This window comes from Neovison vison, chromosome 4 (genome assembly GCF_020171115.1).
Source record: "Neovison vison isolate M4711 chromosome 4, ASM_NN_V1, whole genome shotgun sequence".
Lineage (NCBI taxonomy): Eukaryota > Metazoa > Chordata > Mammalia > Carnivora > Mustelidae > Neogale > Neogale vison.
This window is the reverse complement of record NC_058094.1, coordinates 29061919-29076775: the sequence shown is the minus strand read 5'-3', so window position 1 is coordinate 29076775 and position 14857 is coordinate 29061919. Positions and strand designations below refer to the sequence as shown.

Below are 14857 nucleotides of genomic sequence, written 5' to 3'. Positions count from 1 at the left end.
TGACATTTATTCAGTAAAGGTTTTAGAATACTACAATCAGAAGACATTCTATTGCATTAATATAGTACAGTGTAATATACTATATGACTTCAGTTCTAAGAATTGTTTCATTTAGGGTAACTTACTTCCATTTCAGGTTTTAAAACAAATACACAAAGGAGGTTTTCTTTTCATTAGCTATGTTTTTTCCCTCTTATATATCGTCACTAGGGAGCTTTGGTGGTGGTCAGACCATGACTGTGACCGGCACTGGGTTTAATCCACAAACCTCAACTATATTAGTGTGTGGCTCCGAATGTGCAGTTGACAGGCTTAAATCTGATCGCACAGCGCTATTATGTAAAATTCCACATAATGATGGTGAGTAGTCAGAAAAAAGAATGGCAGTCTTTGAGAAATGATTAATGTTAAAGAAATCAGAGTCTGAATTTTTTCTTCCAAGTTTTTGTGTTTTGGGGGGGCAATTGAATTACCTTTATGGCTATCTTGGTTCTAAACAATGTCTTCAGAACTTTGTTTCTTAGGATTTTATGTCTTTCAAGATTCATAACATTTGGGCTAGGTCGAACTGTTTATAATAAATTGGAATTTTTCAGTTTATCACACAAACAGAGCATACCAAATGGAGAACACATTTTTAATTCCTGCTGAACTCTTCATTTCCATTAAAGATAGTATGGTGTCATGGTTATGAGGGTAAGCCTTGCTAATTAATGCATGGCCAAGATTCAGATCCAGGCTGTGATTTTGGATAGGTTACTCAACCTCTCTGTTCCTCAGTGTCCTAATCCTCATCAGTAAAGTGAGATCACTTTTGCCTACTTTATAGGATTATTGTGACATTTAATAAGTTAATGTATGTAAAGTGGATGGAACAATAACTGAAACATGATGTGTGATTTGCTGCTGTTATTACTATTACTCTTATTATTTAGTGGACAAAGAGCCCAGGCTCTCAGTGGCCCTGGAATCTTATTTTGCTACTTATTACGTCATCTCAGCTAAGCAACTAAACTAACTCCTCTGTTTCAGTTTAATTCTTGAGTTTTTGTGAAGTTTAAATAGCTGGCATTTTACATGTACAACAAATTTTAACTGTCCAATGAAATTTAAGAACCAAAAGGAATGCCCTAGGTGAACAAAAGGTATGGTTTATATGCATTTTTAAAGAAAATGTAATGAAGCTTTTCTAAACATTTTTACTTCTTTTCTGACTTTTTAAAAAAGATTCCATTTATTCATTTGAAAGAGAGAGAGCATGAGTGGGGGCTGGGGATCAGAAGGGGAAGGAGAGGGAAAAGCAGACTCCCCACTGAGTGGCTCCATCCCAAGACCCTGAGATCATGACATGAGCTGAAGGCAGTCACTTAACTGACTGAGCCACCCAGGTGCACCACTTTTTTTTTTTTAAGGATTTTATTTATTTATTTGACAGAGAAAGAGCACAAGCAGGGGGAGGAGCAGGGAGAGGGAGAGAAAGAAGCAGGCTCACTGAGCAGGAAGCCCAATGCCAGGCTTGATTCCAGGACCCTGGAACCATGACCTGAGCTGAAGGCAGACACTTAATGACTAAACCACACGGGGCTCTTTTCTGACTTCTTAAACAAAGAGTATGGAAGGAAATACAACATTTCATGAATGAGCTTATTTATCATTTGAGTGTCACTTTATATGCTGATTTTTAAAGAAATACAGCAGTGCTACCAAGATTCATCGAGGTTTTGGGGTTGTCTGGATACCAGCTCTGCTGCTTCTTTGCACACTTTCATACCAGGTGTCTGTGCTTTTTCTGTCTCACACTTGCTTCTAGCTGTCACTCCTCGTTACAGTCGTGTGCATGCCTTAGCAGTTCTTCCTCCTTTCCTGCTCTGATTTGCAATGTTGGATCCTCTTGGGCTGGAACCCCACGCAGGAAAATTTGCAGAATTGTCTGCAATAAGAGGTTCAAGGAGGATCCAAGGGGTTTTTTCCTCTTTGATAGTGTACATGAACTTTGTGATGTTTTTGGTTATTGCTAGAGATCCTTATTACTTGACACCCAGCCTGTGTATATTGCAAGTGATTTCAGGAAAAGGAAGATATTATAGAAAATGTTTGGGAGTTTTGGGGATGAATTAAAGTCTGATGGCAGAACTGTCCTCAGTTTGATTCTCTTCTCCTAGGCAGAGGACCCGAGCAAGCATGTGAAGTGAGTGTGGTCAGTGGGAAGGATTTGTCCCAGTCCATGACTCCTTTTACGTACACTGTGTTACTGACTCCCCTCGTCACTGAAATCTGTCCCAGGAGAGGCAGTACAGCAGGGGGCACCAGACTCACAATCACGGGATCAGGCTTCAGGTACTGTCCTCCACACACATACATCAGTGTGTCATATGTGCGAGCTCACGCATGATCCTGCTTTCTCATGTGCAAGAACAGTGCTTAAATTTGGTCGCATAACGGGTGCGCACCTCTCAAAAGTCACGCTTGAGGCACGTCGTAGTACCAACAGCTAACATTCATCAAGGATTTACTCTGTGTCAGGCACCTTCTTACCCCATGGTAACTTCCGGCATATTTTTAGCCCCTTTTAGGGTTAGGAGACTGAAATTAGAGAGGTTAAATAACTTGCCCTAAGTCCTGGACAGATCTCAAGAATAAATCACATCTTGTTATGCTTCCCTTACCATCTCATCACCAACCATGGTCTGCTTCACTGGGTCAATGAAACATGTCTTCATACATCACAGCCATTTCACTATAAATGGCCAGGTTCCTTCTTCCTAAACATTTTCATTATTTGGCTCAAATTTATGTACTGCGCTGCCATCATTCTTCAAATGGATAAGACTGACTTCAAAACCCCAGGTCATTTAAATCATAGGAGGCAATTTTAATTCCTCAAGTACATAATTTCTCAGGACCCTGGGCTTACATTTTTACGTGGATTTTAAATTCCAAAGTCTTTGAATGCAGTGAGGATATCCCATAAACAGAAGGATCCCTGAAAGTCTCTTACAAAAGTAGCTGTTTAGAGTCTAACAAAGCGTCTCTCAATAAATTGAACCTAGGCAATTCTCCTCCAACGCTGGGATGCCTGCTAATTTTGTACAGTTTTATTTCTTGGCTTCTTAATCTCTTTATTTACTTTTTTCTCAACATCTCCTTTGAAGTCTTACTGCTAAAAAAAGTTTCAGTCTGCACTTTGATGGATCATAGAGTAAGGTCTTTATTTTTGCAATAAGGCCTGTCTGTAATAGTGTTTAACAATGTGACCTAGAAAATTGAGAAAAGACATCAGTTTCTTGTTTCCCCCTTTCTTCTTTACAGTGAAAACATGCAAGATGTTCTCGTCACCATAGCTGAAGCAAAATGTGATGTAGAGTATTCCAACAAGACACATATCCTCTGTATGACAAGTGCCCACACCTCTTCAGGGTGGGCTCCAGTGCGCATGAACATCAGAGGCATGGGCATGGCCAGACTGGTAAAGTGCTGTTGGGTATAGTAACCATAGCAATAGAAAAGTGGGGGAGGGGGCAGGAAAAATAGAGCATCATTATGGGAGATTAAGTAATTGGTAATGGACTTTTTACTTTGTTACTATCTCTAAAAAAATAACTGAGATGTAACTATACTAAATTTATTTTCTTTAAAGATTTTATTTATTTATTTGACAGAGATCACAAGTAGGCAGAGAGGCAGGTAGAGAGAGAGGGGAAAGCAGGCTCCCTGCTGAGCAGAGAGCTGGATGGGGGGGCTTGAACTCAGGGACCCAGGTGCCCCTAACTATACTGAATTTGAAGTTACATGTTTTTGTGGCTTATTGCTAACATTTTATGATTTTAGGTTTTGAATTATTTTAGATTGTGGGGCAACTGGTAATTGATTTTTCACTTTATGCTATTGTGAAATAAACCAATAGGCAGCTCTAACATTTAAAGTAGATTTTACTTTATCTCTAATGAAATGTTTACTGGTTTAGATTTCCTTGTTTTTGAGAAATTGAATGAAGAATTCTTTTTGGGGGGCACCTGGGTGGCTCAGTGGGTTAAGCCTTTGCCTTTGGCTCAGGTCGTGGTCTCAGGGTCCTGGGATCAAGCTCCGCATCAGGCTCTCTGCTCAGCGGGGAGCCTGCTTCCCCTCTCTCTCTGCCTGCCTCTGCCTACTTGTGATCTCTCTCACTCTGTCAAATAAACAAATAAAATCTTAAAAAAGGAAAAGAATTCTTCTTCTTCTTCTTTTTTTAAAGACTTTATTTATTTATTTGTCAGAGAGAGAGTGAGCACAAGGAGGGGAAGTGGCAGGCAAAGGAAGAAGCAGGCTCCCTGCTGAGCAAGGAGCCTGGTTGGGGACTTGATCCCAGGACCATGGGATCATGACCTAAGCACAGGTAGACACTTAACCGACTGAACCACCCAGGTGTCCTTGAATGAAGAATTCTGATAAAAAAAACTTTGAATTTAAAAGTGTCTCATGTTTTATTACAGGATGATTCTGACTTCCTGTATGTTGATGCTTGGTCCTCCAACTTCTCATGGGGAGGAAAATCTCCCCCAGAGGAAGGGTCTCTAGTTGTTATTACAAAAGGACAGACAGTTTTGCTGGATCAAAATACACCTATTCTGAAAATGTTGCTTATTCAGGGTAAGTTTATGAAAGTCTGCTTGTTAAATTCTGACTATGGCATATTTTTGTGAAGTAAATTTAACTAAAACTCATGATTATGAAAATCCATACTGGTATGAGGCTTTTAATGCAACGTGTAGTATTGTGTTCTTTAAACTGAGCATTAGAATCTGTTTGCAGTATGCAGTTATTTAGTGTGTTGTAAGCAGAATCTTTTAAGGAAATAGAAAAAAAAAGTCAGTGTGTCTTGCATTTTTATGGGTAAGCATCTTTTAAAATTAAATGTTTTATGAAACGTTTGCTTTAAAAATAATGTGTGTCAAAAAAAAAAAATAATGTGTGCCTGTATGTGTGTATGCCTCTTTACATGTGGTGGGTTATAACTGAAAAGTATTTCCCACTTAGAAAAAGACTGGTATAGTGAGTGGGTCCCAGGGCTTATAAAATTATGGAGATTTGTTAAATTTTATACTAAATGACCCTCTGACTCCCATTGGATGCCAGTTGTGATTCTCACATTTGCCTTTGAACATGCTTTCATTAGCTGGTGTTCTCTCTGCTTCTTGGTGTTCTGTTACTGCTAAAAAGACTAAATAAGCAGAACTCATATAATTGCATGTAAAAGCAATAATGATTGGCAAGTGTGAAACACTTTGGTCTTTCATGTGTAAAGTTTGCTGTAATGGTTTTAGCTTCTCAAAGACCTTTATGTTTTGTTTTTGTTTTAACTTCTGAGATAACAATGTTTCAGTCATTTGAAGTTATTAACTACAGGACTTTTGGGCAAGTAAAGTTCTGCTGTTTACAAACTTATATCAGTCTCAGAATATATCTTAGCACATTCTTTAATAATGCCGATCAGGCTATGGGTGTTGCTAGTGTAGATTAGCGGATAAAAGTGCAGAAGTAATGTCAGCATTACAACGATTTATATAAAAAGTGCGTTTTATCATTTTAACTGATTTTGTTCTTAATTTATATTTTGAGACCCTGTGTTTATAGAACTTTAATTCGTGTAGCTGAACTCTTTAAAAACACTGAAAATAGCAATGATCAAGGGAAAATTATCTCCCTAGGGATTTAATTTTCTGTTAACTCCTGAGTCTTATGTAAAGTTTTTATACATTATGTTGCCAAAGAGCTGAAGTTAAGTAGCATGCATAATGTAAGAATATAAGAAGAAGATAAGAACAATAATTTAAATTTTTATGTATAATTTAATAAATAACATTTAATGATAATTTTCCTTGTGTTATATTTCAAAATTATATGGTTCATAGGTGGGACTCTAATATTTGATGAAGCTGACATTGAATTGCAAGCAGAAAATATTCTAATCACAGATGGAGGCCTTCTTCAGGTATACGAGAGAAACTTATATATCATCATCAATAACCTCTCCCCATTTCTTTGTAAAATGCCTTGTGTAAAATGGATACTATAACAAACTCTCATAAATTTATCTTTATGCATGTCTCTGTTATTAGTCTAAAATCCTTATTCTGAAGAAAAGTTTCCCAGAGAACTCTTGTGCTTTTAATGGAAAGATAATAGTGTATTGTCATAGAACAGAGTTTTAAATAGAACAAGAAAAACAATAGTTCTGAGATGTGGCTGAAGTCAATCAGTATTCTTCACAAAGATCTGACATAGTGTATGTGGCTGTCTAGAAATTTAAGCTTTGTCTTTCATAAGAAAGGTAGTGATAACTGAACAATAAGTTTCTCAAAAGAAAGAAGGACTTTAGAGTGGTTAGAATTGTGGATATTGAGTTTTAACTTTCAAAAAAATTTTTTTCTATTATGTTCAGTTAGCCACTGTATAGGATGTCATTAGTTTTTGATGTAGTATTCTTTTTTTTTTTAATGTATAACTTCCCTATTTACTTTATTGGATGTTGGGTTGTTTCCAATTTTTTTTTAATTTTTTTAATTTATTTATTTATTTATTTATTTCCAATTTATTTATTTTCAGAAAAACATTATTCATTATTTTTTCACCATGTAGTATTCTTTGATTCATTAATTGCATATAATACCCAGTGTTCATCACAACACATGCCCTCCTTAATACCCATCACCCTGTTACCCCCTCCCTACTGAAACTCTTGGTTTGTTTCCCAGGGTCCATAGTCTCTCATGGTTCATCTCCCTCTCTGATTTCTTCCCCTTCAGATTTCCCTCCCTTTATGGTCCTCCGTGCTGTAGCTTATGGTCCACATATGAGTGAAACCATATGATATTGTCTTCCTCTGCTTGATTACTTCTCTTAGCATAATCCCCTCCAGTTCCATCCATGTCAAAGCAAATGGTGGATATTTATCCTTTCTGATGGCTGAATAATATTCCATTATATAGGGACCACATCTTCTTTATCCATTCATCTGTTGAAGGACATCTCGGCTCCTTCCACAGTTTGGCTATTGTGGACATTGCTGCTATGAACATTTGGGTGCATGTGCCCCTTCTTTTTATTATATCTGTATCTTTGGGGTAAATACCCAGTAGTGCAATTGCTGGGTCGTAGTGTAGCTCTATTTTAAACATCTTTTTTTTTTTTTTTAAAGATTTTTATTTATTTATTTGATAGACAGAAAGAGATCACAAGTAGGCAGAAGGCAGGCAGAGAGAGAGAGAGGGAAGCAGGCTCCCCGCTGAGCAGAGAGCCCGATGTGGGGCTCAATTCCAGGACCCTGAGATCATGACCTGAGCTGAAAACAGAGGCGTAAACCACTGAGCCACCCAGGCGCCCCTCTATTTTTAACATCTTGAGGAACCTCCTACTGTTTTAACTTTTTTAATGCTGCTTGTGAAATCCCTTGCAGATTGGGACAGAAGCATCCCCATTTCAACACAGAGCAGTCATTACTTTGCACGGACACCTGCGATCTCCTGAGCTCCCAGTATATGGCGCCAAAACTCTGGCTGTGCGAGAGGGAACCCTGGATCTGCATGGTAAGGAGCCGAAAGAACTTGGGGAATTAGTCCAGGAGATACTAGCTGGAAAACCAGAGATGATTCTCCTGATTATTCTCTCTAAATGAAAACTTATCTTTATGTATCCCCTCTTTATCTCGGCCCTCCTCTTATCCAAGGCGAGTCAGCCCCTCAGACTACCAATACTCATAACCAAGGTCACTCCTAGTGAAGCCCTTCTGAGTGCTTACTCCTTTCCATGTGTTTCCATAGCACCTTCTGCCCATTTTAGCACTTTGTGCATAGTGATTGTTTACTATATTCATTTTTCTATATAAAAAGGGCATTAAGTCTGGAAGCAGAAGATTTTAACTTCTTATATTTATATTTTAAAATAGGCTGTTTCTAAAATATAAGTTTATAGTTGTACTTTTATGTAACTGTATTCTGGAAAGGTATCAGCAAATAAAAACAATTATGGTCATGTTTGAGGTATCAGGGTTACTTATTTAAAGGAAGCATGATGTGAATCCTTTTTATGTTAAAGTCTTCTATATTACAATAATCTGTTTCTCTTATAAATTTAGAATGTATAAACATCCCTATTATGATGATAACTGTTGTCCTGCCTTGTGCTAAATAAACATCCTAATGTAATTTTCAGAAATTTACACATTTCATTTGTCTCTAGATTACCAATTTAAGTGAATTCTATCAACAGTGGCAAAGATAATAGGCCTCTGCCCATTTTAGCAATAGTATCACACCACATTTATATTGTGTTCCTATTAAGAAGGTTGTATTATGTGGAGTATATCACTGCAGGCAGTTTTTTTTTTTTTTTTTTAGTTCTCTAGACCCACATATGTTATCATAAACCTAGCTGTTACTTTTTTAAAGCAAGCATTCTAAATACTCCTTTTTCTTTTTTGAGAGAGTTATAAAATACTAAGGTCAAATGAGCCTTCCCAAAATGTATTCAATCCAGGCAAATACTGAAAATGCATAAAGCTCGTCTCACTGTGCATCTTTAAGAAACACTCAGTGTGTGTGTTGGTTCCAGGTCTGCCCGTGTCTGTGATCTGGACTCGTCTGGCTCGGACAGCAAAGGCAGGGGAAAGAACTTTGATTTTACAAGAAGCAGTAACTTGGAAGCCAGGAGATAAGATCGTGATTGCAAGCACAGGTCACAGGTATGATGTCTTCTGGGCGGGATCACCTTCATTTAGGACAGAGATTTGTTAGACCATGTAAAAGAGGGATGTTCAGAGGATCCACAGCTATCTGATTTAAATCTGAAAGCTGTAATGAAGAAATAGGAACAGCCAAGAACCTGTTTGCCAATTGTTAACATTGGGTTGAACACCAGTGTGTTGTTTTTGTTGATTAATTTACAATAAGGAAAAGTATAAATTTGGAACTATAAAATATATACTAATGAAATGTTTTTCATGGTAGATTCTCATATAAGATTTTGTTTGAAAAAACCATTCTGCTATTAAAAGTCATTTAGAAATCTCTGACTTATAATCCGAGAAAGACAATTATCATATGATCTCTGTGATATGAGGAATTTGAGAGGCAGGGTGGAGGGTTTGGAGGGTAGGGAAGGAAAAAAATGAAGCAAGATGGAATCAGGAGGGAAACAAAGCATAAGAGACTCTTAATCTCACAGAACAAATTGAGGATTGCTGGGGGGAGGAGGGTGTGGAGAAGGTGGTTGGGTTATGGACATCAGGGAGGGTATGTGCTATGGTGAGTGCGGAGAAATGTGTAAGCCTGACGATTCACAGACCTGGACCCCTGGGACAAATAATATATTATATGTTAATGAAAATAATTAATAAAAAAAAGAAATTTCTCACTTAGAACTTTAGCTAAATCCATCAATGAATGCAAAAATGTAAATGAACAGCTTTATTGGGGGTTGAAAGCAGCTAGTGAACTCTTTCATATCTTACAGTCTTGGCAGTGGTTCCTATGTAGTAAGATTGTTAGTAATGAGTCGAATCAAAGAGAAGAAATTATTATAGAATGAGTGATGATTAACATGACCTTTTACATGTCTGACATTTTACATTTGAAATGGCTTATGACCTTTAATTTCTGTTTAATTATGTGTATTAACAAGCAAGAAATAAAAGAAACAAAAGTTACATAGCTACCCCAAGTATATTGGTGAGGAAAGAGAGCAAGAGGAGATTTATTTTTGCTTTATTATTCAAATTATGGGTAATAGCAAAATTGGATATGGTTATTCTTATCAGGTAACAAATAGTAACTTATGATAAGAAACAGCTCAATTATGTTAAGGTTGTGACTCAATTTAGAATTAAAATTCAAGATGGCATTTTGAGTTTGCCATTTTCCAAGTTAAAAATAGACTTGCAGATGTTAGGAAGAGTTAAATATATACTTAGCTTTATAAGCACCCTTTTATTTCTGCCTTTGGAAGAAATTTTAATTACATAATGGCAAAATAAAAAGCAGCAAAATGACAGGGCTTACTAATAGAATAGAGAATTCTCATTTATAGCTTTCCTATATGAAATAAGAGGGTAAGTTTAGAATTTAGCTGAGGGGTATTCAGTTTTAAGAAACAAAAATTAAGAAATTTCCCACCAAATTTAACTTGCTGTTCACGATTTCATTTGTAAGTCGTATCTGAGAAATTGTAAAGTAAGTGGCCGAGAATACTCCTTCTAAAATTGATCAGTTTAGGTCCACCTCCAGCAAGACCATGTACAGTCCTGCAGGCATATCATTTCAGCTCTTTGAGCTTCAGGACAACTGGAATACTCTTTGTATCTATTTCAGAATTATTGTAAGAATTAAATGAGTTAGTATGTATAAGTGCTTATAGTAGAACTGGCTTGAAGTAAGTGCTGTGTAAATGTTAGATTAAAAATAAATGTTAGATATCATTACAAAGGAAGGAAAAGTGTTTCTAGGTGCACACAACATGAAAGATGCTTTGTAGAACTTTCTTCTCTAAAGAAATCTCTGTATCATCTGAATCCAAGAGAATTTGGGAGAGGCCAGCCTAACCCCCTTTTCTGTACAACCAGTGGGATCCTGTACTATTGATACACCCTTAGCTCCAGTGCCCTTCATCCTCAACTCCCTATGGCTTCTTTTCCCCACAATTCCTTACCTGGATCTTTAGGTCTTGTGGGTTTCTCCATCCACTCACTATCATGAAAAACAACTTTATTCTCCTATCCTTTCTAGCCACTTTCATCTTATCTTTTTATTTTTAAAAAAGATTTATTATTATTATTATGATTATTAATTTTTTTAATGGAGAGAGGCAGTGAAGGGGTAGAGGGAGAAGGAGAGAGAGTCACAAACAGACTCTGTGCTAAGTATGGAGCCCGACTGAGGGCTTGATCTCACAACCCTGAGATCATGACCAAAGCCAAGAGTCAGACACTTAACTGACTGTGCCACCCATTTTGTCTTTAAAAATATATATATTAAATTGTCTAATATTATGCCCATGTTTTCATTGCATTTTTGTTATCCATTTTTTTCCCTTAAACCTCAATAGTCCAATTTCGATCTTCACAAAAACTTTCTCGGTGACTTTCTGACAACCAGCATCCTTCATTTCCCACCCATCACCAGGTTCTTTGGGTTCTGCCCTTACAATGTCTCTCTCTTTGTCTTTCCTTGCTCTCAGTTTAATTTAGACTCTGTCCCTCACACCTGGAATATGACATCACCTTCCCATCCACGCTCCATTCCTTAGTTTTCTCCCCTCACAAATCCACTCTGCATTAATTCGTTGAATCCATCAACCACTGTTAGTGAGTTGTGCCTGGGACTGTACTAAGTGCTCAGCCTACAGAATGACTTCATCTCTAGGGGCCTTACCTGGAGGAGGAGCCAGGTAGTGGAAGGGGCGGGGCAGCGGTGGCAGTTGCGAGGGGACCGCAGTGTGGTCAAAGTGAGCCCTGACAGGGCATTGGGCAGAATGTGCTGGGAAGCCGGAGGAAGGGCTGGGAAAGTCGAGAGAGGTGACTTTTTACATAGTTCACATGTGACCTCGTCATTTGAACTTATATTTAAAAGAGGGAAAAGATGTGTTAAGGGAGAGAAGAGTCAAAAAGGAATGTTAAGAGGACACAGAAATGACTCCCCTGAGCTTACCTCCTTTGCACCACCTGTACTGCAGCAGATAATGTACCACTGGGCACTGACACAATCTCCTGAAAGTCAGACCGCCTTCTACTTGGCCTCCTTAGCTCTGTGCCTAGAAAACAGGTGGGACATACAGTAAAAGTTTGCTGAACAATGAAATATGTGAATGAGTATTACAGAATTGATAAATCTTTTGGCTGTGGCTGGACTTGGAAGTGTACTGACGAAGTGGTAGGGGGCACCGGGGGGCTCAGTGGTTAAATGTCGGCCCTTGGCTCAGGTCAAGATCAGGTCCTGGAATCGAGCCCTGTGGTGGGCTCCCTGCTTGGCGGGAAGCCTTCTTCTTCCTCTCTCACTCCCCTTGCTTGTGTTCCATCTCTTGCTGTCTCTCTGTCTAATAAATAAATAAATAAATACAATCTTAAAAAAAGGAAAGAGACAGCGGCTTTGATCTCTCTCTGTCAAATAAATAAATAAAATCTTTAAAAAAAAAAAAAAAGGAAAGAGAGAGAAGCAGTAGTAGAAATGAGACCTCTGAAACTTTACCTCCATCCTTTCTTTCCCCCTACTCAGGAACCTGCAGTGGCTTCCTCTGTGAGGGTTTCTCAACTCCAGGGCTGTTGACACATTGAACCTGACAAGTCTTTGATGTGTGGAGCTACCTGTGTACTAAAGGATGTTTCTAAAATCTTTGGCCACTCCCCACAAGATGCCAGTAGCACCCCCTGATTTGTGACAAGCAAAAAAGTGTGCAGGTGTTGCCAAGTGTCTCTTGGGGGGGTGGGAGGAATATAATCGTCCTCAGTTGAGAGCCACTAGGTGTGATCTTCAAAGCTATAAATAAATAGTTCTTTTGCATACTTTATAGGAATTAGTACAGTTCTCTGAACAATGGTAGCACTTGGAAAATATTGATTTAATTGAAATACATTTGTAAAATGTATTCAGTTACTCTTAGAAAGACTTAGAGACCATTTTCAAATTCCTCTTCAGAATATTATGTGACATTTTAAAATGTCCTATTTTACAGATGAAAGGTTTAAAGACCATAAGACCAAATGCACTAAAACAAGATTATGTTGATTTAGATTAATTTTGAAAGTTTTTGTGTTAAAATTTTTACAGACACAGTCAACGAGAGAATGAGAAAAGGACCGTCGCATCTGTCTCTGCCGATGGCACGGAGATAATGCTAACTGATCCGCTAAATTACACACACTTAGGAATCATTGTCACACTTCCTGATGGAACGCTGTTCGAGGCGAGAGCCGAAGTCGGAATTCTTACAAGAAATATTTTAATAAGAGGATCTGACAACGTGGAGTGGAGTAACAAAATTCCAGCATGTCCTGATGGATTTGACACTGGTAATTTTAGCAGCCAGAGTGTGTCAACTTAAATCGTTTCCAGGCATTGCAAAAACGGTCCCCGGGAGCAAAATCACCCCCAGTTGAAAACTGCCAGACTAAGCAAAGAAGCCCCAAATGGCAGTGATTTCAAATGAGAAAGATTTATTTCTCATTCGTGCTGCATGTGTCCAAAATGCTCACTGTACTGATTCCAAGATCTGGGCTTCTCGAGGCTCCCCCTCGAAAGAGGCCTCCGTGATCTCTGGGACAGAAGAAGTCATGTGATGGCCAGGGAGTCAAGCAACAGCACTTAATTACTTTGATCCTGAAGTGGCATGTGTCTCTTCCACTCAACTGTCATTAGATAGAACTGATAACATAGCTCTGCTTAGCTTACCACAGTTCTGTGTGTGCCTGTGTGGATGCAGGTAGATGGGTAGATAGATACTTTTATGTAATAACTAATACCATTACAATCCAGTATGTTGTCAAATACTAACAAACAGAGCTTAAGTATAGTCTTTCCTTCAATGGGATAAATGAGGCAAGGCTCCCTGGATTCAGTGTCGAATAATTGTGTCAAATAATCTACATTCTGATTCCAGTTCATGAAACCTCATTTCATCCTGTTTAAAATAAGAATATTTCCTGTTCTGTCCACTTACGACAGTTATAGGAATTAAGTGGCAAAATACATATTCTAGTGCTATACGAATAGAAGATTGCATTATGTTAATTCCCAAATCTTGGGGCAAAGCTTCAGAGATGATAAGACAAAATACCTTTATCAGTATTCATTCAACCATTCAAATATTTATTTGGTGTCTTTGAAAGATTCTGTAATTGGTGCTTTAGGAAATGCAAAGGGGAACAAGACAAGGTACATACCTTGCTTGCTATTTAGAGGAGGAAATGATATGAATGCCCATAATTATGTCCCAGGATGAGATTAAAATGATACATGAATAAAAAGATGTGATTAAGTATGGGAGAAATCTTAAAATAATGAGAGGATTTTTGCCATGGTTTTTCTTTATGTCGTCTTAAAAATTATTTTTAAAGGTGAATTTGCTACACAGACTTGCTTCCAAGGAAAGTTTGGAGAGGAAATAGGAAGTGACCAGTTTGGAGGCTGCATTATGTTTCATGCTCCCATGCCTGGTGCTAACATGGTAACTGGGAGAATAGAATATGTCGAGGTAAGAAGCATTACTGTTACATCACGATGGTTTGCCGAAGGTTATCCATAAATGAGTAAATGCTGAACACCTGCTGTTTGTCACCTGATGCTTATAATCTGGCAGAGGAGATGGATAAGTAAACACACAGTTTTGAAACAACCAATTATTCACCCATTTAATCATGCCAAAATTTTGTTTCTCTGTTTTTCTCACACACCGCATCAAATTCATCAATAAGTTCTACCCACACTGCCCAAAAAATGCAAGGACCCACATCGAATCTCTCTCCACTGCTGCTACCTGATTCCCCCCCCAAGCCACTGTCCCCTCTGACCTAACTACCGTCATTTTCTCCTAAGTCATCATCTCACATCTATCCTTTCTCTAACAGAATCTCCACACCACAACCAAATGAACATTTTTAAGTATACATTAGATGTTGTTGCCCTCTGTTTAATGGCTTCTTATTACACCTAAAACAAAAAGCACAAGTCCTTCCCGTAGGGCACACACAACCTGTCCCTCAGCCGGTCTTTGACTTTACCTCCTTTGATTCTACCCCTAGCTCATGCCATGCTGGCTACATGGGCCTCTTTATATCCACTGACCATGCCAGGCATATTTCTGTCTCAGGTTCCTTCCCTTTGCTCTCCCTTATGCT

General features: G+C 38.2%; 1 protein-coding gene across 1 annotated transcript in view; it reads left to right on the top strand.

Moving 5' to 3' along the window:
- The window catches only part of PKHD1L1 (PKHD1 like 1), a 157742-nt gene that overhangs the window by 75897 nt on the left and 66988 nt on the right, over window positions 1–14857 (top strand). Inside the window, exons 40-48 of the mRNA XM_044245081.1 lie at window positions 211–360; window positions 2163–2337; window positions 3310–3466; window positions 4470–4626; window positions 5889–5968; window positions 7433–7562; window positions 8587–8716; window positions 12792–13033; window positions 14078–14214. Coding sequence (XP_044101016.1) covers window positions 211–360; window positions 2163–2337; window positions 3310–3466; window positions 4470–4626; window positions 5889–5968; window positions 7433–7562; window positions 8587–8716; window positions 12792–13033; window positions 14078–14214 — 1358 coding nt within the window. The remainder of the gene's footprint in view (window positions 1–210; window positions 361–2162; window positions 2338–3309; window positions 3467–4469; window positions 4627–5888; window positions 5969–7432; window positions 7563–8586; window positions 8717–12791; window positions 13034–14077; window positions 14215–14857) is intronic.